Genomic DNA, 25227 nt, shown 5'->3' with positions numbered 1-25227 from the left:
AGATCCCCTGCACCTTTGCTGAGGATAACTTTGACTACTTTTGGAAATGTACCAAAAATACGCTGTCAGGGTTTTCGTTACCAATGCAGACAAGGTCAGTACCTGCTTAGTGCAGCGCTGCTCAGGGAATCGGCACAAAATCACATTTTATATGGACTACATTCGCATTTTAATGCCTCCCAGCTGGGCAATATAGGCCGCACCTCCTATCTGCCCAAGCCTCGCCCAGATCTATCCACAGCCAGTTTTCTGGAGACCACACCCCTGTCAGCCACAGAAAATTGGGACAGCATTGAATAAAATATGGAGGCATGACTTTTTTGTTTTTGTTACTTAGGACCTGATTTATCATGATTTGAGCATGAGAGAAGATACATCTGCGCCCTTGTTTCTGTGTGTCCTGTGCGCAAGAATCTCAAGACACGTCCAACCTTAAATCTAGAGAATAAATGGCCACAAAGCAAAGTTGTTACATCATTACCGCCAAACCTGCGCTGGGTTATGTAGGTGCACAAATGATGTCTAGGGAAGGTCTATGTCACTGACGGTAAGACCCGTATTATGCGCTTTCTGTACGACACACACACAGTATGGCCCCTGATTTGTCTCTCTAAGCACAAGGGACCAGAAGTGAAAGATCTGTGCAATGCTAAATATGGAAGTGATCTGTGCGCATTCACAGTGCGTCACTTTTGCGTAAGGTGAATCTTTACATTGTACAAATGCGCGTTCATGCAACTCTAAGTCAGGCCCTTAGAATTGAAATGACGGATAAAGGAGAATGTATCCAACATATCGATTTACTACATATTCACTCTTGAGTTGAATATCTAATGCTGTTTGTCAGGGCCAGTGCTACCATTAGGCAGATTTAGGTGGCTGCTAGGGGCACTGGCCACTGGAGGGCACCGCTGAATCCCCCCCCATAAAAAAGGATGTCTCCTTCAGTCCCAGACAGGTTGGTTTATTGTGTGTTGGGATAGCTTTACTGAGTGCTCACAGGGTTAGTGTATGTGTGTGTGGGTTTAATGAGTGTTGGCAGGGTGAGTGTGGATGTATGTGGTGGGTAATTGGTACTGACATATATTGGAGCACAGATGTGTGGTATAAATATATTGGGGCATGGATGTGTGGTATAATGTATTGGGGCACAGCTGTATGGCATATAAAGAATTTGGGGCACATGTTTGGCATATGTACTAGGGGCATTGTTTGGTATAGTTCATGGCTATATGGCATACAATAACTTTGGTGCACAGCTGTGTGGCATATGTATTGGGGGCATGTAAGTGCGGCATATTAAGTATTGGGAGCACAAATGTGTGGCATATAATATATTGTGGAACATAACATACTATGAATTGGGGGCAGTGTTATGAGGTACAGTATGATTTTGGGGCTTGTGTGGCATATTATAAATTAGCGTCACTAATATGTGGCATTGTATGTATTGGTGGGAGCAGGGGCGGTGGGTAAAATGTTGCCTAGGGTGCCCAGACACCTTGCACCAGTCCTGGTGTTTGTACTGTTCCATGGGAATAATGAGAATAGTGAACGTTAGCCCCAACTCTATGTACAGCCCTAGATGAAGCAAGATCTAAGAACCAGTAGATTATATTCTAGAATAAATATTATGATGGAGAAGGACTGTAATTTTGGCAGTAGGGGCCCTGGAGGTGAGTGACACATCGGGCACTAAGAGAGTAGGTGATGCTCCCATGGTTCAGGTAGCAGATGCGTGATACATCCCCTGATGTCACAGCTTCCTCACACTTCCCCAGAAGATCATCATCAGACTCGTTGTCCTCATCCCAAACCTCTACTGTTATTTTCTTGTTGGCTGCCAGATCTACAATATTAAAATCATACTCAATATTCCATTGTGGATTATCATCATTCGAGATGGTCTGGGTCGTAACGCTGGTGGACTCAAACTTAATTTTCACATAAGCATCTGTCTTGGTAAAGTAGTCACCATGCAGGCCATTGGCCTTCTTGACCGTCACATGAAGCTTGGCTTGTCCTCTATTTGTTGGGCAGCAGTCTGAGTTTATATGTTTGGTATCTTGACAACCACAGGAACAATCTTCTCCAGGACTAACATATGAGCGGCCAGGACAGGAACACTTCATTTTAAGGGATTTTTCCTCTATGTAATCATTTATAGCACGTCTGAGATTGTCTTTTTTTGGACCCTCACACCTCACTAAGTTGTAGATGGGGTCCAGGGAGGTGGTCACCAGACCAGGCATAGTCTTTAGGCTGTCCACCCACTTGTCAAACGCAGAAGAACTTCTTTTACCAGAAAGAAGGTCAGATGTCACCTGTCCTCCAATTACCTAGAAAGAAAGAAAGAAAGAAAGAGAGAAAGAAAGAAAGAAAGAAAGAAAGAAAGATTGAGTTTATTTTACATTTACTGATGACTTGCTACACTCTAGAGGATTATTCACATAGACATAGACTTTTCATTTTGCAAATGACGCAAGTAGTAAGACTTCGGCATCGGTGATGGTTGATCCTTTTTTATTGTAAGGTTTCTGCAGACGCTGGTTCATTCTAAGTTGTATGTTTGAAAGAGTCAGAATTTTAAACCTTACAAATCAGTGGATCATATATTGAAAGTAGAGATGTTCGCTGACCCCCGTCTTTTGTTTTTGGTTTCTGATCTAAATTCATCTTCGTGTTTTGGTTTTGCAAAACCACCCTCAAGTGTCTTGGTTTTGGATCTGGGACTTTGTAAAATAAAAAATGTAAAAAAAAAACAGCTAAAATGATGTAATTTATGATATCCAAAGCCTGAAATTTAGATTTAAATCCAAATTCTGAATCATGAAAACATCAGAACCATGACTCAGATTTATCTGGATCTCCTCAGGAGTTCAGAACTGCGAATCGGATTTATCTGGATTCTTGAAATTTGGGTGGATTCTGAGAACCGAACATCACATCTCTAATTGAAAGGTTCAAATTGATAATCCACCATGGAGGAATGTTAGATGGCAGAAAAAGACAATTTATTAATCTGTAAAGGGTTGAAATATGTACGATTGGATATATGTCTATAGCGAGCAGACAAAGGAGGTTATGCAAAGTAGCTCAGATTATTTACAGGAGGCCTATAGACAATTATTTAACTCTGCATACTTATATGAATAATAATGTATCTGTTATTGAGGTGCAAAGTAAATTGAAAGATATTTTAGACTTAGCCTTTGGAAAATGCACAAAATCTATAAACACATGGAAAATGTTATTAATTTCTTCATCTATAGATACATAACATTTTTTTATTGTATTCAACATCCTGTGGGACCTACTTATTATTCTCATTTACCCTCAGGGCCGGCGCTACCACTAGGCAAACTTAGGCAGCTGCCTAAGAGCGCCCGCCCTGCAGGGCGGTAGTGTGGACCGCACATAAGTGCCGTCCGCATTACACTATTAGGAACATACACACAGTCGCCGGCGCCTGCAGCTGTGTGTTTTTTTAGCAGCAGATGAAAGTCAGACAGACTCTCACCGGCTGCTGCGCCCACTGCTGGAGCCGGGCTGGAGCTCACTCATGAGCTCCATCTTCCGGCTCCTGCAGCGAGTGATGGGAGTGACATCATGACATCTCTCCCATCATGCAAAGCGCCCACCTGGGGGACAGAGGAGCGGACGCCGGAGTTGGGATTAAGGTAAGTGGAGTTTTTTTTTATACGCTTGTGTCTGTCTGGGATTACTGCTGGGGTTAGGTTACTACTGGGGGCACTGCTGGGGGGAGGTTACTACTGGGGGCACTGCTGGGGGGAGGTTACTACTGGGGGCACTTCTGGGGGGAGATCACTACTTGGGGCACTGCTGGGGGATAGGCTACTACTGGGGGCACCACACTACTACTGGGGGCACTGCTGGTGGGGAGATCACTACTGGGGGCACTGCTTGGGGAGGTTACCACTGGGGGCACCGCACTACTACTGGGGGCACTGCTGGGGGGGAGATCACTTCTGGCGGGGAGATCACTACTGGGGGCACTGCTGGGGGATAGCCTACTACTTGGGGCATGATTATTATGGGGGCATTGCTGGGGGGAGGCTACTACTGGGGGCACAACTACTACTGGGGGCACTGCTGGGGGAGGCTGCTACTGGGGCATTGCTGGGGGGGACTACTATTGGGGGCACTGCACTGGGGGGGTTAGTACTGGGGGCACTATATAAGAGGCACTGCACAGGGGGGGACTAGTACTGGAGGCACTATATAAGAGGCACTGCACAGGGGGAGACTAGTACTGGGAGCACTAAATAAGGGGCACTGCACAGGGGGAGACTAGTACTGGGGGCACTATATAAGGGGTACTGCACAGGGGGGAATACTACTGGGGATATTATATAAGGGGCACTGCACATGGGGGGAATACTACTGGGGGTATTATATAAGGGGAACTGCACAGGGGGACCACTGCCTGGGGCACTGCATAGGTAGGACTACTACTGGGGGCATTATATTAGGGGCACTGCATAGGGGGACCACTACTGGAAGAACTGCATAGGGGGCCACCACTGGGGGCACTGTATAAGGGCTTGTGTAGCTATCTGAGGGTGGGGGGGCTGCAAGGCTGAAGAAATGCCTAGGGTGCCAGGAAACCTTGCACCGGCCCTGTTTACCCTCCTGTTAAACTGCCAATTTCAGGTATTGGGACTTTAAATAATAATCTCTCTCATTATGTTGACACTTTTCTACAGAGTCATGTGAGGTAATACATATCCTATAATAGGTGCAATTGACATTTTGTAATTCAATTAATAAAGCAATGGAAAGACAGTTATTATTTACTGACATATGTGGAATAACTGAATTCACATATTCCACATGATAAAGACACTTTAGCAGTGCAATATTTCTTGAAAAAAGATAATGGATTATCAAAGACCTCACATGCCTTTATATTATCATCAGTTGATTGTATTTTTAGACAATTATTTTGGTTGTGAGGCACAATTTTATTACAAACATTTGGGACCGATATGGGCACGAGATCTAATCAACTTTTTGCTAACCTCTATATGGGACAGGAGAAGCAAACTTTCATACTTACCAAATCCTTGGGTGGGCTCCTCTTCATTTGAAGTAGGTATCCAATGGTCTTGGCAAAATAAAAACTGAACGGAACCCACTAGACAGGCATGGTGTACACCGTGTGCAGCACCAATGTGAAATAATATTGAACTGTTGTTTACATACAGTATGCCTATTGTGTGAATTAACATCATAATATTTAAACCACATAGGGTGGGATGTAGTAAAGTGAAAATGCATTCCTATATGTACAAAGCTCTGGAAAGTTAAACTCTCTGGAGCTTGTACCCAATTGAAGCCTATGGGATTTTTCTCACAATATTCCCAGTGAGAGATCCAATAGGATCTCTCCCACGGTACCCTACGGCTCTCACGTTGGTGTTTGCATGCGCAGATGGACTACCGAGTCACAAACCCAGAGTTCCTTTTATCACAAGGATATTTGGGCATTGATCGTGTATAAACAAATAAGTGGTCGTCAGTTTCTTGTTTCTTATAAGGTCAAAGAAACAAAGTAGAACATTCTAGCTTGAAGAAGGCTACAGTGTAGCTGAAACGCGTTGCTGCTCTCATATACAGGCTTCCAGGGCACTCTCCCATTCTTCATACGGTGCCCTCTGTAGCAAGCTGCCAACTGCTCATTCACTGCCGGGACTTTCCAAAAGCTGGGCTACTGCTGAGACTGAGACAGGTCTCCTACAGAGCGGGTACACGTGACTCCAGCCTGTGGATCATTCTCCGCCGGTATTTACATTGCCATCACATGGAGACAGGAGCTGCTTGCCACTTCAGCAGCTTCCAGCCATCCCGTCAGGATCAACATAAAGACGTAGACTAGCCTCCATCACGGAGTTTGCCATCAGTTGCCACTAAACTGCCGGGCTATTACCATCATCGTTTGCCTCTCAGGTGCTCAGGAACAGAAGCTGACTGAGAGTGCTATTTGCAAGTACTCACAGATTTCAAGGTATACTGTCCTGTTATTATCCCCAGATATACCATTGGTCACAGGCAGCCAGCATTGTCTCTGATATTATTTGTGTACCCACTAGAGTATTTTTTCCGGACTGCTACTTATCAATCAGCATAAGTGTCCATACAATATAACTGGACTGTGTTCTATTAATACAGCTGGAGCACTCTTGATAGCTGAGCCCTTGATTTGTATTATAGTTTATTATTCGTCAGTGTGACGGGCAGCCTATTTTTACATCAATCTACATCTCAGAGAGAGCCGTTATTAACTACAGCTTCAATAGTATCTGTTTACCCAGGAATCCTTTTTTATCTACATCTTTTTTTGAACATTGACCCAATTTTTGGTTTACACAGTTTTATTGTCTATTTCTAATAAGTTTCTATTTTGCAACTTGTCTCTGGCTATTGGGATACAATTTGTCAGGAGTCTGATCAACTCCACCTGTGCCTAGATACCTTTGATTATTAGTATATGTTTCACTTAGTTATTTTTAATTGGTAACAGATTATGTGTCTCCTATATTTATTTATGTGTTTGTGCTTATATTCATATGTTTGTGTTTTATACCTTACTACAACTCATATGTCATGTTTATTGTGATTCATTTTTAGGTGTATTAAATATTTATTCTACATCCATATATATTTGTATTCATCTTATCCCGACATAATATTAGAGCACAGATTGTTTACTTTTTTGTTTCTGCTAGTGAGGTTGATAATTACCTCTTTTTTACTGCTGCACTGATATTTCAAACCCCTGCTTGATTAGCGCTAAGTAATTTGTTTGTATAGTAATTGATCTTGTGTGCCTTAAGCTGGCCACACATCTAAAGATTATCTGTCCAACCAGCCAACTAGTTGATTGGTTGGAATGAAAATCTGGTAATGTATGGGAGTAACTGATGATCAGCAATTTGCTCCTAAATGCCAGAAAACAGATGAAAATGGTCGTCAGACAAGTTTGTTAAATGTTTGATCTAAACAATTTGTTCAAACAACAGTTTTTGTCCATTTTCCAGCGTTTGGGAGCAAATTGCTGATAATCATTTGCTTTCATATGTTACCAGATTTTCATTCCAACCAATCATCTAATTGGATGGTTGGACAGATAATCTTTACATGTGTGACCAGCTTTAGTCTGCTCATAATCACTAATGATTTCTCAATTACTAACTCGTGGTGTCTTATTGAATTTATTGTAAGAAGCATAAGAACTGAAAAAAGAGGTTCATGACTCCGAATGTAGCAATATTGAGTTTAAAATTCAATATGATACCACACACTTTGTTTCTAATTGCCCTAGTAAATCTCTCATCAGTTGGTCAATGTCCTAGGGGCAAGCAACAGACAGCAGGACCAAAGAGACAGATTAACTGCAGTGTTCCATTTCTTAGGGTAATTGTCAGTAAAAATCTCTCACTCAATGTTCACTGCTGCAAAGCACAGAGGGGTCTGTTCATCAACATAAAATAAAATTTTTAAGGACATTTTCCTTAATTAACGTTATTTTAGTATTCATGAAGATACTTAGCAAGGAGATATCACTGATATCTCCTGTATTAAGTCCCCCTGCGGTAATTTCCACTCTCCCCATACATTAGTACATTAGTACGGGGATATTAGTACATTAGTATGGGGATATGGAAATTATGGTGTTCATCAAATTCCGAAAATTATGTATTTTTGGAATTTGATGGTGTTACTATACACTACTGTGAGGTGGCGAATAGTAGGTAACACTTACCTGCTTCCAGCGTGTGCAGGTCCCCCGTCGTCTCCCTCCGTCGCTCTGGACTCTCCTCTGGCTCCGTCTGCTATGCTGTCATGTGTTTTTCCCAGCAGAGAACAATAAAGTTTAGAAAAAAATAGAAAACTTTTTTTTTTTTTTCTAAACAGTGCTGTGCTGTGCTGGGAGACCATGTGACAGGCCAGCAGACGGAGCCGGAGGCTGCTGCGGGGGCAGGTGAGTGCTGAACGGGGGGAGGTGAGCGGAGGGGGGGACACAAACTTGCCGCAGGTGTAGGTAGTGCTGCGCATGTGCTGGGTTAACGAATGTAACAACGCATGTGCAGCACTGTTTCCAGATGCGATAAGTTAGTGTAGAGAAGGAGAACTATCTATTTCCTGAAAAGCCGTCATCGCAAAAATAACAGCTTTTCGGAATAGATAATTATGGGGAGGAGGAATGATGAATTCCTCTGGTAATTAGGTAGAACTCCATGCCAGTTCTAAACCTAATTACCTCCAGGGAAAGTTTAGGTTTGATGAATATGCCCCACAGTGAGCTGTAGAATTTGGAACACAGTTACACTACCCTACTTTATGGTTCTATCCATACTGGACATAATAAATGCACTCAAATATACATATAATACCTCTGGATTTTGTTGCAGTAATTGTTTAATACTTTTGTCCTATTAGTGATATTTATTATTTACTATTGACAAATAGTGAAAATGTATGTTTTAATAATATAAAGAAGATACCCCTGATGTGAGTCTTTCCTGTACCCTGTAACATATTACTCATTGGGTGGTACCACCACTGCTCATACATACAGGACAAGTCAGTCCTTTCTAATACAGTATTTTTGCTTGCATGAATATTTAGTTGGTGTATATGTCCTTTCTTTGCACTCTAAAACACGTAAGGATCTTCATGACATACTCTCTGTGGATCTTACTGTACTGCAAATAAATTAGAATGTTGTCTCAGTACAAAACTATAAACTGATAAAGTACGTAATGGCAACTTTTCTTGTTAAGTTCTAAAAAAAAAACACAGGTCAATTTGCATAAACTAAAAGACATCATAAAGTATTATTATTATTATTATTATTATTATTATTATTATCCTTTATTTATATGGCACCACAAAGGCTCCACAGCACCTTACACAGTACATAAATGAGCACACAAGAAAACAGTTAATAGTAATACAAAACAACGTAGGACAAGGACATGGTTTATACACATAGCTGCATAACACAAGCAGGAGGACATGAGCAACCGAGTGTTTGGTGTCATTGTGGGGAGTTAGGAGTAGATTATACTATAAGTAGGGGGAGGAGTAGCACATGAGGGACGAGGGCCCTGCTTGTGAGAGCTTACATTCTAAAGGGGAAGGGCAGACAGACAGGGGCAACACAGATGGGGTAGATAGTGAGGAAGGAGCATGGAGCAGTGGGTTAGGATATGTCCTGCGGAATGTGTGTATATAAGATAACCTGATGTTATGTCAAGATTAAGTCCTTCCTTCATCTGTCTCTATGACAGAAAATAGAATTTGATTATGTGTTATTTACATGAGAGATGTACAAAATAAAGTTGTAGCACTTTAATTATTGTGTGTTACATATTAGCATCTAAATTCATCCTGATAAAAAATACAGCTATTATGGGACTGTCCCGCCATCCTGATAGTGACTACTTTAATCCCAGCTGCTGGGTGCTATGCCATGCTCCTGTGAGTGGGTGCATCTCTCATGCTAGACCCACTCACAAATGGGTGCAGTCATGCCCAACATGCTGTGGTCCCACAGGATGTTGCTGTACCTGGGCCCAGAAATTGTCTTGGCAGCCCTGGAGGTGACAGGCAGAACCAGCAGGCCATAGGGCTTTGTGGTGGGGTAGCAAGGCCATGGAGGGAGGGAGGTGGTTGAGAGTGGAGGAACAGGAAAGGTGGGGGAAAGAAGTAGAAGGTTGGAAAGCAGACTGTACTGTATAATGGCCACCACTGGTATTGAAAGCCATCTACCACTCATCCCCCTCACTGATGTGCTCCTCTAAGATCCAACTTGGAAAAGATGGTAGCACCTCTAAAATGGTCAAGAGCACTGTGTTAAAGGTTACTGGTTCTTAATTCATGTGGCATTGAAACCCTGATAAGGGATGGGTGTGTAATGCCGACAGTCCGGATCCCAGTGGTCAGAATTCCCATGCCGGGATCCCGTCAGGTTTAACATACCGACACTTGTTGGTCAGTATGTAACCATCTCCCTACCCTAACCTTCCCTCTTTGATGCCTAACCCTAATGCCCCCCCCCAGTGCCTGAACCTAACCTCCCCCTCCCTGGTGCCCTAACCCTAACCCTCCCCTCTTAGTACCTAACCCTAACCCTCTCCCTAGTACCTAAGCCTAACCCCTAACCTTACCCCCTTTAACCCTCCGATACTTATCTTCGGCATGCCGAAGGTCGGTATTCTTGAGCCAGGATCCCCACTGGTGTCGGGATTCCGGCTCCGGGATTTACTTACTTGAGTAGAATGCAGTGGTATTTCAAAATTATGAATCAATTTTACCAGGTTTAAAATATTAAAAAATATATATATATTTTCAGAAACAAACTTTTTAAGACTTTATTGTCTAATTGATTATGGGGCATATTTATCAATTATCCATTTTTCGACCCGATAGTTGTCATTTCTTATTGCCGCTATTCGTGGTAATACAAAATTATTTACCACCTGAATGTATCAAAAAAACACATGCACGGCTCTGAGAGTAGCCCATCTCTGCCATGTCTTAGTAGTGAAGTGATCGCATTAGCAGTTATATTGTGTCTCACGCCGCGGTACTGAACATGCGCGGTACTGAACGTGCGCGGTACAGAACATGCGCGGTACTAAACATGTGGCTCCCTGTAATTTTGCGAAGTTTAGCCCATAGGCTGCACAGGCTGATGCCATCTACTGATGCTGATGGTGTTTGCTGCCGGGGCCAAACTCAGATTTACCAAACAACCATAGAAACCTATGGGGGCTTCAGCCGCTGTCGGAGATGGGGGGACCACAGAATATATGGTATATTTTTTGCTGTGGTTCCTCATTCAAACATTGGAGGGATAATTAATATTTGCTGGTATCCCCACGAAAAACAGGTGTTTTTCGGGGAATATGCCGCAAATATTATTTGATAAATAGGAGCCTATGTGAGGATTTGTTAAGCAATTCATGACATAGACTGAAATCAGGCTTTCATTAAATGAATCAATCCAAGGTACAGTAGATTCACTTATTTATTTTCCTTGTTCTCATTATTCTTCTATGTTACTATGTTCTTATACTGTATCTTGTATCGTTATTCATTAAAAAAAAAAAAAAAAAAAAAACACAGCAACCTGTCTCTTTCCTTTGGGGAAGATAGATGTACTAAACCTTGCACAGACATAAAGTGGAGAGATATATGAAGTACCAACCAATCAGCTCCTATCATGTTACAGGCTGTGTTTTTTAAAAATGACTGTTAGGAGCTGATTGGTTGATAACTAGAGATGAGCGGGTTCGGATTAGTTCGGATTTTCCCGCCAAATTCGAATTTTTCCTGCCAAAAATTGGGTCTCGGAAAGAGGCAAAACATCATCTTTCATGGCCAAAAGATGACGTTTTGCCTCTTTCTGAGACCCGATTTTTGGCGGGAAAAATCTGACTTTGGCGGGAAAATCCGAACTAATCCGAACCTGCTCATCTCTAGTTGATATGTTATCTCTCTACACTTTCTCTCTCTCTCCAAGGCTTGGTTCCCTTTCTCTCTTATCTTAACTCCATCGTCATGATTCCCCTCTGCTCCAAAATACATATATTTTCTTCCAATGTTTTATATTTTCCTGTCTGCCCCAACCAGGACACTTATGTACTTGATACCCATTGCTCATTTTAAAGTCCACCCATTTAATTCCTAGAGCTTACATTCCTCTGACGAGCAGGGCCCTCTTCCCTCATGTGCTTCTCCTTGCCTTACTTATACTATCATTTCCTCCTAACTCCCCAAACGGGACCCTGCTGCTTATTTCAGTGTTATGCAGCAATGTTTATACATCATGTGTTTGTCCTGCATTGTTTGTACTGCTAATAACTGTTTTTCTTGTGTGCTCATTTGTTTATGTACTTTGTAAGACGCCGTGGAACCCTCGTGGGTCAATATAAATACAGGATAATTATAATAATAATTATTATCATTTCCTCAATGATCCTCAATAATAATGTTCAATTCATTTGTTTCAACGTAGCTAATCTTTGGGGAATATAAACCAGCAGCCTCACCTGCCACACCCGTTCATTGAACGTCTGATGATAGTCGCTATTTCGATTGGCTTTTCTTGCTTTTTGGGAGCAATGCCTCATTTCAGCATCCATGGAATGTGAATTTGGGGCATTTGTACTAATCTGAGCCTCGACACTCAGGCAATCTTTGACCTCGCGCATTGACATGCCATATAGAGCCACTTCACAGGTCCTCAGTGCGGTGACTTCCTGCGCCCAGCCTCCGATCTGCGCCTTTGTAATGTAGTGAGTGCCGAAGTGGTTTATCAGACGTCTGTACATTGCTTTGGTTCCAGCGTTATACGAGGCTGGAAGTTTCATCAGATAATCTGTAAAGCTTTTGGTCAGCGCAGGCTCCTTAGATAGACCAAAACTACATAAAAGAAAGCATAAAGTAAGATCTCAGACATAACTAAAACTGTGCTTTCTGTATAAAGAGCAGAGCAACAAGCTTAATGTCACCGTATGAGGCAGCCTTGTACATTATGTAGTGCTTTAAAAAAATTATAAAGATATAGTATAATGTAAATTATATCCGAGATATATGGATAAAATACAGTACACTGCAATAGTGTAACCTGGAAATGGCATGACTTGTTATCATCGTGATATGTTAACTTTATCCTTTTAAAACACTGAATACACGTTGCAAATGCCTCTAAGATATCAAAGATACATGTTATATAATTGACAGTATTTTATGCCCTCTTTATCAGTCGTCCTTCTGCTTCATAATATTTTGGTAATTGAGGCCATCACTGGCTGGTGAGGAGTCACATGAACCTCCCAACTTTATTTAGTACCAAGTGATGCGGCGTGGGGGTCTTTATTCAGGGGGATGTTTAGATCTTTTTGACAGTATTATTTGGATCACATTGGACAAAAAAAAGTTTAACAAAAAAAGATGAAAAAGGTTTTAGGGACAAAACAGAAAAGAAATATGCCCACGCTCGGTGTTACCCATATTATACATGGTACCAGCAGCGTGCCAATATTAATGGCATCAATGTATACAAAAGAGAAGAACTTTTGCTATCGGCGCTAACAATAATATACTGCAAATCTATGTTTGTGCACCCATATTATACATGGTACCAGCAGCGTGGCAATATTAATGCCCTGTATAGATGTGTCCCCCTGTATCTGGGAGGTGAGTACATGTAACTGCAATGTAATGGTGTGCTGGGCATATATGCTAGTATTAGGGACCTGCAGATAAAAGGAGGGGTCCCTCGGCGCTGGGCTGCAGGTTTGGATGCTTTGATCAAATCATGACAAAATCCCCTTTGTTTTATTTTCTGCACACACATAGATTATCAGTATATTATTGTCAGCGCCAATAGCAAAAGGTTTTAGGGAGTCTGGAGTCTTATTTAGTTATAGTTAGCAAAGGTAAGTAGTTTTTTATAACGGTGGCTTTTTAAAAAAAAATTCTACATATTGGGGAGGAAAGTGGCAGGAGTCTTAGGACCTCCTGTGCATCTTATTGGGACCACTGCAGCGCCAAAACTGCCGCTCCGAGGGTCTGACTCTTGTAAATGCAGGTTTGTCTATTGCAGTGGAACACTGCTCCCTTATATACTAACATGGAATATTCAATACATTGGGAAATGAGAAACATGGGATTCCTTGCACAGGAAGGTAAAGAAGACTCCTTTTCGGAGCACTCTTTGTTTTCACAAAATTGTTTGAAACGATGATCATGTTAAAATATCATTTATGTGCGGTTCGGTTTTACTCGGATTTACTCGGATATGTTCGGATCTCAAAAACGGCATCATATTGGCTACCGGGCTCTCACGTGTTTTGGATAGCCAATAAGGGAAATCCGAACTAATCCGAACTGGCGATAATTTGCAGATAAGAACCGAACAAAACCGAACCCGCACATCTCTGATTAATATACTCATTAAAAAATAGGAAGATAATTTTATATTCTAATAAAAAAATTTGTTACGGAGAGTCAGGAGTCGCTCCTCAATAGCAGTTAGATTGGGTGAATATATTTTCTTGGTAATCCTGAATTATAATATCATGCAATATATGAGTATGAGAGGAATTACCTCCAGTCACAGGCAGATGGCGGTGTTATCCTTCTTACTGTATAACATGCGTTAAGTACTGTATTATTATTATTATTATCCTTTATTTATATGTCGCCACAAGTGTTCTGCAGCGCCTTACATAGTACATAGAACTAATAAGTGAACAACAAACAAGTAACTTACAGTACATTACAGTGCAGGACAGGGACATGACTTATATACATTGCTGCAATAGCGATTAAAGCACTCACAATAAGCAGCCGGGAGTTGGCAGTCATGTGTTAGGTGCCCTAATGGGGAGTAGAGAGTAGATGAAAATGTAAAGAGAAGCACATGAGGGAAGAGGTCCCTGTTCATGAGAGCTTACATTCTAAGGGGAGGGGCAGACAGACAGGCGTGACACAGAAGGGGAGGGCCAGACAGACAGGCGTGACACAGAAGGGGAAGATAGGAAGGAAAGAGCATGAGGTGGGTTAGGATGAGTGCTGGAAGGCCTTGATGAAGTAGTGGGGTCTTGAGAGCCCATTTGAAGATGTGTCTGATAGGGAGAGGGAGAGAGTTCCAAAGGTAGGGAGTAGCACGGGCAAAATCTTGGATGCGGGAGTGGGAGGAAGTAATCAGTTGGCAAGAGAGGCGGCATGCATTAGTTGAGCAAAGTGGACGGGCGGGAGTGTGAAGGGAGAGAAGGTCAGAAATGTATGTGGGAGAGGATTTGGTGAGGGCTTTGTAGGCGAGTGTAAGAACCTTGAATTGGCACCTGAAGGGGAAGGGGAGCCAGTGTAGGGCTTGAAGGAGAGGGGAAGCAGATGTAGAACGTCTGGAGAGGAAGATGAGCTGTATAGACTTTATCATAAATATACACCTATTTATCAGCAGTCATGTTATACAGTACAAAAATACCCAAATAATACAAAGGCTATTGAGTAGTATACGTCAGTGACAACATCCCAAAGCATAAACCATTAGGATGTCACTATAGGTTTAGTACCTTTGTCTGGTCTATGGCATAATAATAAGCACAGCAGAAATAAAAAGAAAACAACTTTTGGCAACAGGATTACAATGTCATATCATGCAGCCCAATAACCAATATCTTTCTTGTGTTGACATGCATTAAATAACATCTATCCTGTTGCCTAATTATAAGGGAATAATACCCTACAGATAAATATTATGGTAGTGTGCAGTACAAGTTACAATATTATTTATGCACTAACAGTTGATATAACTTAGTTGATGAAATAATGGATGTGTCCTGACAACCAGTAGAGTCTTCACTGTGCTGGGTAAAGAAGTTCTGTGTGAACAAATATGGAATGAATCTCCTCCCGGCACTGCTCCGATCTTGACTGAGTGAGCCTCACACAGCGCGTTTCTCCGCTCTTTTTCAAGAGGCGGACGTGTATGAAAAAGCCGCCTAGTGTGGAGAAACGCGTTGAGGGCACGGAGTATCCGGCCGGTGGTGGGATTCCATTTCATACTGCACGCTTGCGGCTACGAGACTTCTGCTCCGCTTCCGCCTGACTTATCAGTCTAAACTGCTGGTCTCTGCATGTGATACCGCTTGGACTTATGCGGGAGAGTGAGGCTCACTCAGTCAAGATTGGAGCAGTGCCGGGAGGAGATTTAGTTCCATATTTGTCTCTGGAGGAACAATCAGAGCCACGGAGGCTACAGACCGCTGGAGCGGTTAACATAGAAGGAGGACTGTGAGTACTGTTGAGCGCATATACACACTGAGGGCCTCATTCAGAGGCGGTTGTAGGATGCAAGCGGTCGTTCAGAAACAGGGCGGCCGCTTGCATCCTGAACGACCGCCTCCATGATGGTCGTTAGGCTGTGGGTTAACACCCACAGCTCTAATGACCGACAAGGGTGATGGTCGCGATGGTCAAGACCATCGCGACCATCGGGGCTTACGACGAGACCCTAAGGTAGGGTCTCGTCAACCTTAAGCCCCAGGGAGCTTCCTGCTCTGATCGAGCAGGAAGCTCCCCACTGACATCACTGATGATGTCAGTGGGGCCGCCCCCAAACGGCAAGCGTTCCTACTGGAACACCTCCGTTTGGCCAAGCACGCACCTGGCCTGCCCAGAAAACGGGACGAGCTGTCACTCAACATCGACAGCTTGCCCCGTCTACGACGAGACCCCTAACGACGGATCACCCGTCGTTAGCCGGGTCTCGCGCATGCGCACGACGGAGCCGGCTCCGTCGTGCGCATGCGCTGTAGGGCAACATCGAGTCAGTCGTGAGCGCTCGGCGCTCACGACCGACTCTGAATGAGCTCCTGAGACTCCAGTACCACTCTGATATTATTTGTATTCATTTTCATCTGCCGTCTGTGTTGGAGCGTTTATCCAATTGGATACAAGTGCTGCTAATATCGTTGCTCTTTGGCAAACCTGTTACTTATTGCTACAGTGACTCAGAACTCCATTAACTATATAACTCCTAGTAGAGCGGTCACTGTGCACAGTTTTCAACTGCTCTACTTGGAGAGGAACATTCGTATCTTATACCATATGGATGTTGGATATCACTAACCACCGGCTCTTTTATTGATGCTGATTTATGCTTATTTACTTGTTTTTTAATTTTAATTTTATTTATGTCTTTTTCATATGTTAGCTGTTTATGATTTGAATTGCATTATCCCTTTCCCGAGAATTTTAATCAAGGGATTATGTTTATGTGTATTTAATAATAAATTATTTTTTATACCGTCTGCTGTGAGAGATTAGCGCCACCTATCATTTTTCTTTGTTTCTGGTTGATTGTTGGTGGTTTGGCAAGACCCCCGATAGGTGTGCAGCTTTGAATACCAGCAGAGTGAACCATACACTCCCACTGGCGCCCTAGATATTATATCTGCTTGTTTATCATCTGATATATGTAGGCAGTGAGAATGTTCACAGCAGTAGAGCGTTATTTTTATACTAGTGAGAGATAGGCTGCATGTGGAAGGGACCAGTTCTTGCCTGCTCTGACCCCGATATTTAAAATGGGAATGATATAAAATGCAAATTTGCGTTTCGCAATTAATATTAATGACTGTTTACATTTTCATGGCTGGAAACTGGCTTGCAAAAGCCATTGCTCGGGAAATTGAGTACCCTGAATGGGGAGGATATGTAATAGCCTGTGAGTTTGCTGGCATCAGAAAGATTTTGGCGCGTCGGATTGATGTTTTAAAGTGGCAATCATTTAAATGGGTAAAACAACATGGAGAGTTAGATAGTGGAAGTAGCTGGGTTCGAGAACAGCACATGATGTGAAGATGCTAGGACAGTACATTGCAGAGGACAGGTTGTGGTGTACGATACATTATCATTATTTGGGGGCTGTACCTGTATAATGTACATTGCACCTTGTGGCTGAGGAAGCTGTACTTGTCGCTGATGCTCTTACTCTCCGCAAACTTGGCATTTTTAGAATGAGATCCACCCACCGAGATTCTATAATTAAGGTATTTTGTGGGTATATATAGTCCTTCCTTCCAGTCATTGTTCACAGCATCAGTTCCTTCGTTGGCCAATGATACTACAGATCGATAGATGGAGCTAATAATATTCTTGGAACAGGAAGGCTGAGGTCTCCAGTCCACCATGGCCTTTGGTAGCTTCTGCAGGACGTTTTTCTCGTAAGGGTTGTTGCACACTGTACATTCATTGTCAACGTCTTGCATGTCAACCAGAAACGATCCAGTCGGCTTCATGGTGAGAATATTAATCCCATCTCCCAGCAGAGTGTGACCCGGCACAAAGAGGGCATTCCTGCACTCAGCAATTGTGCCAGGTCTGCAGCCTGCAGTGAGATTGGGTGATGTTGTAGCCCATATCTGGGGGAAGAAGAGAAGGATGATGGAGAAAAGCGACATACTCAATGGCCCTAGGAGAAGAGGAAAGAAAAATGTATTTAGGTTAAAACTAATTATAAATATCAAGGATGAAGCACAAAAAATACTGGACAACAAATATCCTGCCCTGACCTATCTACAATACCCTTTACTTCTGCTCTGGACCATCGATCCCCATAGTCTCTTTGCTACGTTGAATTCTCTCCACTGCCCCCCTCCCTCACTCACCACCTTTGATTATACAACTCACTTCACATCCAAACTTGATTCCATCCATCAGGACATCATCTCCCACCAGTCCCTCCTTGCCCCACCCTCTCCAATTCTATAGAGCTGCCCTCCCCTATGGCATCACCCTATCTTCCCCCTCCATCCTGACAACTCTAAATTACTTCTCCATTGTTTCTGGAGATGAAGTCATGACCCTAATCCTTCTAAAAACATCCCTTGACCCTGATGCTCTCTTTACTTGCCACAACATCTCTTTCCCCTCAATTGCCTCCAAGCATCTCAAGCGCATGGTTTACAGCTGCCTTATCGCCTTTCTTCCCTCTCAGTCCTTACTGAAGTCACATAAGTCTGGCTTTCATCTTCTACATAGCTGCTCTCACTAAAACCAGTAACGATCTTCTGGTTGCCAAATCCAAGGGCTAGAGATGTGCGTGCACCCCTATGTTTTGGGTTTGGCAAAACCACCCCCAAGTGTTTTGGTTTGGATATGCTTTGGTTTTGGACTTAAAAATTGCTGAAAATCAATTAAAAAAAAATTATAAAAATCAATAACAAAATTCAATAATACAGCTATTTTGGTCCTGATTACATGCAATCCAAAAGCTGAGTTTGGTTTTTAAATCCCAGTCCCAAACATACTGGAGAACCGAACCAGGACTCAATTTGTCTCAGAACCTCAAAGTGATTCCAAACTAGGACTCGATTCAACTTGGAACCCCTACATTCAGGTGTGTTTCAGGTAACCCAAACCACATATCTCTGCTAAGGGCCATTACTGTATGTTCATTCTTCTTGACCTCTCCACTGTTTGAGACACCGTGGAACCCAATATCCTGTCCTGGCTGTCCATATACCTCTCTGTCCGCTCTTTCTCTTGTTCCTACTTCTTCTGCTCTTCTCTACCAGATGGTGTTTCCCAAGGTTCTGTTCTTGGTCCCCTCCCATTCCCACTCTTCCTCCTTAGGTGAGCTCATCAGCTCTTTTGTCCTCTGATGATATAGAGTGCGATGGAAAACCTGCAATGCTTGTTGATGCAATGTGCAACACGTTGCATTGATACCGATCTATATATCATAAAAAGGCACCAGAGGGCGTACAACATCTGGCTTTGGTTACTTTATGGGAAAAAAAGGGAGCTCAACTCTTTCAAGTAGTAAGGACTTTTAGTTGAAGTAAGAATTTTAAGTTGCAAAAATTATTCTCCACTCTAATGGTGCATACACACGGTCAGATTTTTCCTTCAGATATGAACGATAACGATTTAAAAATCGTTCAGTCATTCATATCTGAAGGAAAATCGTTCATATCTGACATGCCTGAACGATGGACGATCAACGATGCGCGTTCCCGATGGTCAGATAACGATTTCTGACATCTGATGTGTTTGCAGTCAGACTTGGACGATTCCATTCATTTTAATGCAGTCAAAAATCGTTCAATCGTTCAAATCGTTTAATCGTTCAGTCGTTCATCTGACAAATCTGACAAGTCTGACAAATCTGACCGTGTGTATGCTCCATTATACGTAACAAATCTGATGCCTATAATGTTAAATGTAACAGATGGGTTCTAGGCCTAGACGTTTATAGTAAATAAAATTAAAGTCTAAGGCCACAGTGTATAGTATAGAAGAATTTAGTGAGAATTTATAATTTCACAAAATACAATATTTTCCAAATTGCTGAGAGAATATTTACTCTTGAAGTCAAGATTTTTTGGACCTTTATTCAGGAGTACAATTGTTAACGTGATATACATGGGTAATAAAATAAAATAAAACGTATAAAGAAAGTATTCTTCTCAACATTATTATATAGGAAAAAACGCATCTTATTATGTAAAATCCAATTAACATACCTTTAAAATTGGTACAATTGATAAGTAACGATGTATCACAACTGTTTTTTTTTATAGGCTGATTAGAATTCAATAATATCTCAGGGATAACATATCACCTATCAAATGACAAGAAGTACTTTTTAGAATCGTTTAGAAAAAATTAAACCATTTATAAAAAAATACTAATGTGATATCATACCTTACAAAAATGACTTTGGTGAGGTATAACGGTAACATTACAAGTGAAATTCAGCATAACCATACAATAATATCCCATAACTGAATAAACGTAATTTAAGAACTAGAACATTTTTGCAGATGATTTATATAACTTACAATTGTGCAATAGCAACTAAACTCTTCTATGGATTTGTCTGCAAGATAGCCATCAGGTGAGCATGCATTAATAATGCTATTTATTTGTATTTTTATTGCCTAATTAGGTTCACATAATTGATAATACAGGTCGAGTCTCCCATATCCAAATATTCCGAAATACGGAATATTTTTAGCATGACTGAGAAAGTGAAACCTTTGCTTTCTGATGGTTCAATGTGCACAAACTTTGTTTAAAGCACAAATTATTAAAAATATAGTATAAATAACCCTCAGGCTGTGTGTACAAGGTGTATATGAAACATAAATGAATTTCATGTATGTACACAACCTTTTTTTGATGCACAGAATTATAAAAAATATAGTATACAATGACCTTCAGGCTATGTGTATATGGTGTATATAAAACATAAATGCATTCTGTGTGTATATTGGGGGCCCATTCCCAAGATATTTCATTATTTTATGCAAATATTCCAAAATACGGAATATTCCGATATCCAAAATACCCCTGGTCCCAAGCATTTTGGATATGGGAGACTGAACCTGTAATAATAATTAACCTAATTTACTAATGAAATATCAGCGACTACTAATCTATAATTTTATCACAGACATTATTATAATAATTACATTACAGTCACACATGTTAGTAAAACGCACTAGACCACTGTTATGGCTACGTAACAAAGAACAGCCATTGTTATTACAGCCGTATTCCAGAACACGCAGATTGATAGAGAAAATAACAACAGACCTTTGTGAAAACAATATGGTGAATATAAGCCGTTATAAGGTTACTGATCAATAATAATGTCTAGTTATCTAACACATAGCCAAGATTAAATAAATAAACTAAATAGCTCATAGTTGGGATCAATATTTAGGAGCCGAGCAATACTTACTGACACCAATGAGAGACTCTGTGTACCTCTGTGTGATGTGATACATTATACTGAGCCTTTCCCTCTTTATATTTTAAACATTCCCTGACCTCACTTCCTGCCTCTCTCCAATTGGTGGAGGGGACTTCTAAATGTGTTTGTGACAAGGGATTAAATAAACCTTTTATAATATCACCCATGTGATTATTTATTAAGAATTGAACATTTATTGTGGAAAAACGGGTGTGTAAAGAGTACAGAAATAACATTATTGGCTTGAAAGTTGAATTACCCATAAGCCAGTTCGGTATCGCGTCACCCGGCTCGTCGTACCTACACAGCTTAACAGTGGACCAATGAGGAGCTGGCTGCTAGAAGCTCCCATATACATTAACACCAGGACCAGAACTGTCCCAGGATGCAGCTTGAACGCTGCATTGACGGCCCACAGTCTGCGTATTGCAGGTGCCATTAGGAAACGCACACTACAAATATATATATATCGGGAGTGCGGAAAGTCCCCCTGCAGTAACTGTGTGCTAAGTGTGTGACAGTTCAAAATTCAAATAGGGGAGCCACACCAACTGCCAGTGAGTCCCGGCCGGCGATGTTTGGCAGCATTCGGGGTGGCAGTTGGTGGCTTTTTCAATTTTGGACTGTAACACACTTAGCAGCACAGTCACTGCGGAGGGACTTTCCGCACTCACTGTGGGCGGGATGTACTAAGCATCACATCCTCGATGTGGTATGGGATGTACAGGATGGCTTTTATCGGGTACATATTAGGGATAATAGCCAGCTAACAATCATCGGTACAATCAAGAAACATCGGGCCCATACGCAGAGTTGCTGTTGACCTGACCTCACTCAGAAATTGCTAAACTTCCTGGGTGCATCTAGAGCTCAGGCTGCGTATGTCGTCGCAGGGGCTTAATTATGCACAACCCCCGTAACGGCGTCCAAACGCACAGGCACGCCTGCGTTTCTTTGACCACTCCCAGTCACCACCCCCCAAACGCCCACTTCCTGTCAATCAATTTTCCGATGGGTCTGCGTACACACTGCGATCCCTTACCCTATTGCGGTGGTTAGCTCGTGCACGCACGCTGCGATGCATGCGCAGGACACAAACAATCGGCCGGGTGCGTGAGTGTGCAATCTTGCGCTGCAAGCTGAATCAGGCCCTTAGTACATATGGGAAATGTGGTAAAACCCCCAAAAATGGTATTTACAGGGGGTTTTACCACATTTTTCAGTTTAGTACATCCCGTCCTGTATATGTAGTATACATGAGATACTGTATATTGCACTTCTAATCCTTCATAGATCATCTATATTTTCAAAATAAAATGTTTTATATATATTACATTTAATATACTGTATAACTTGAATGATATCACAGTTCTGTCTGGTGTTTGTTTTTGCTGGGAAGTTTGTAAAAAGCATCACTCATAGAGGTATCACTATAGAATTAAATGATATAACAGTAAGAGTAATGATATAAAGCATTATAAAACAAGGCGTTGGAATTTACTTATCACTAAAGCTATATATACTGTATACTGTATATATATCGGCAAAATGCAGGCATGCCTGTGCGTTTGGACGCCGTTACAGGGGCGTGCATAATGTATGGGTCTAGTTACTAAGCAGTGTTAGGAAACAGAGTGAAAAGTTATAAGAAAGTGATAAGGTACCAGCCAATCAGCTCCCAACTGTCATTTTTCAAACACAGCCTGTCAGATGGCAGTTGGGAGCTGATTGGCTGGTACCTTATCACTTTCTTATCACTTTTCACTCTGTCTCCTAACACTGCTTAGTAACTAGACCCCTTAGCCACTGGGATGACATATGCAGCCTGAGATCTCACTGTGGGCCTAATTCAGACCCGCTCGCGAGCGCTGAGCGCTCGCAAGCGGGTCGATGTTGGCCAAGTGCGCATGCGCACTATGGAGGTGGATCCGTGGTGCGCATGCGCCAGACCCGAGTAACGACGGCCAAGCCGTCATTATGGGTCTCGCACCAAAGGGGGCGTGCTGTCGATGGTGAGTGACAGCACGCCCCCTTTGGTGTGCGTGCCGGGGGCGTGGCTGCCCAGACGGAGGCGTTCCCATGGGAACGCCTACCGTCTGGGGCCGGCCCCACTGAGTGCTTTTGGCTCTGATAGACACCAAATGGTAGACAGACAATACAGTAGGTTGACAGGTACAAAAGTTTGACAGTGGAATAATTGACACAAAAATTCTCAACGTGTTTTTTTTCTATCCCTAATCTTCACTTTAACCCTTTCCATGGTGCCTAACCGTAACCATCCTTCCTAGTGTCTAACCCTAAGGTAAGTGCCTAACCCTAACCCTCCCTCCTAGTGTCTAACCCTAACTGTCCCTCCTAGTGTCCTAGTATCTAACCCTAACCCTTCCTCCTACTGTCTGACCCTAACCCTCCCTCCTAGTGTCTAACCCTAAGGTAAGTGCCTAACCCTAACCGTCCCTCCTAGTGTCCTAGTGTCTAACCCTAACCCTCCCTCCTACTGTCTGACCCTAACCCTCCCTCCTAGTGTCTAACCCTAACCGTTCCTCCTAGTGTCTAACCATAACGGTCCCTCCTAGTCTCTAAACCTCTGGTAAGTGCCTAACCCTAACCCTCCTAGTATATAACCCTAAACCTCCGGTAAGTGCCTAACCATCCCTCCTTGTGTCTAACCCTAACCCACCCTCCTAGTGTCTAACCCTAACCGTCGCTCCTAGTGTCTGACCCTAATCCTCCCTCCTAGTGTCTAACCCTCTGGTAAGTGCCTAACCCTAACTGTCCCTCTTAGTGTCTAACCCTAACCATGCCTGCTAGTGTCTAACCCTAACCCTCCCTCATAGTGTCTGACCCTAATCCTCCCTCCTAGTGTCTAACCCTCTGGTAAGTGCCTAACCCTAACCATCCTAGTATATAACCCTAAACCTCCGGTAAGTGCCTAACCATCCCTCCTAGTGTCTAACCCTAACCGTCCCTCCTAGTGTCTAACCCTAACCCTCCCTCCTACTGTCTGACCCTAACCCTCCCTCCTAGTGTCTAACCCTAAGGTAAGTACCTAACCCTAACCGTCCCTCCTACTATCTAACCCTAACCGTCCCACCTAGAGTCCTAGTGTCTAACCCTCCCTCCTACTGTCTGACCCTAACCCTCCCTCCTAGTGTCTAACCCTAAGGTAAGTGCCTAACCCTAACGGTCCCTCCTAGTGTCCTAGTGTCTAACCCTAACCCTCCCTCCAAGTGTCTGACCCTCCTAGTGTCCTAGTGTCTAACCCTAACCCTCCCTTCAAGTGTCTGACCCTAATCCTCCCTCCTAGTGTCTAACCCTCTGGTAAGTGCCTAACACTAACCATCCCTCCTAGTGTCCTAGTGTCTAACCCTAACCCTCCCTCCTACTGTCTGACCCTAACCCTCACTCCTAGTGTCTAACCCTAACCGTCCCTCCTAGTGTCTAACCCTAACCGTCCCTCCTAGTGTCTAACCCTAACCATCCCTAATAGTGTCTAACCCTAACCCTCCCTCCAAGTGTCTGACCCTAATCCTCCCTCCTAGTGTCTAACCCTCTGGTAAGTGCCTAACCCTAACCGTCCCTCCTAGTGTCCTAGTGTCTAACCCTAACCCTCCCTCCTAGTGTCTGACCCTAATTCCTCCTAGTGTCTAACCCTCTGGTAAGTGCCTAACACTAACCGTCCCTACTAGTGTCCTAGTGTCTAACCCTAACCGTCCTTCCTACTGTCTGACCCTAACCCTCGCTCCTAGTGTCTCACCCTAACCGTCCCTCCTAGTGTTTAACCCTAACCGTCCCTCCTAGTGTCTAACCCTAACCGTCCCTCCTAGTGTCTAACCCTAACCATCCCTCCTAGTGTCTAACCCTAACCCTCCCTCCAAGTGTCTGATCCTAATCCTCCCTCCTAGTGTCTAACCCTC

General features: G+C 42.7%; 1 protein-coding gene across 1 annotated transcript; it reads right to left on the bottom strand.

The window, feature by feature from the left end:
* Positions 1 to 1139: 1139 nt before the first annotated feature.
* On the bottom strand, positions 1140 to 18008 carry LOC148454296 (perforin-1-like). Its single transcript, XM_088461079.1, has 3 exons — positions 17479 to 18008; positions 12084 to 12456; positions 1140 to 2339 (listed from the first exon to the last, which is right to left on the bottom strand). The coding sequence occupies exons 1-3, from the start codon at positions 18006 to 18008 to the stop codon at positions 1632 to 1634; spliced, it is 1611 nt and encodes a 536-aa protein (XP_088317205.1). The 3' UTR covers positions 1140 to 1631.
* Positions 18009 to 25227: the final 7219 nt, after the last annotated feature.

This window comes from Taudactylus pleione, unplaced genomic scaffold, assembly GCF_031769625.1.
Source record: "Taudactylus pleione unplaced genomic scaffold, aTauple2 ptg001014l, whole genome shotgun sequence".
Classification (NCBI taxonomy): Eukaryota; Metazoa; Chordata; class Amphibia; order Anura; family Myobatrachidae; genus Taudactylus; species Taudactylus pleione.
The sequence above is the reverse complement of the archived record's forward strand: the minus strand, read 5'-3'. Positions and strand labels throughout refer to the sequence as shown.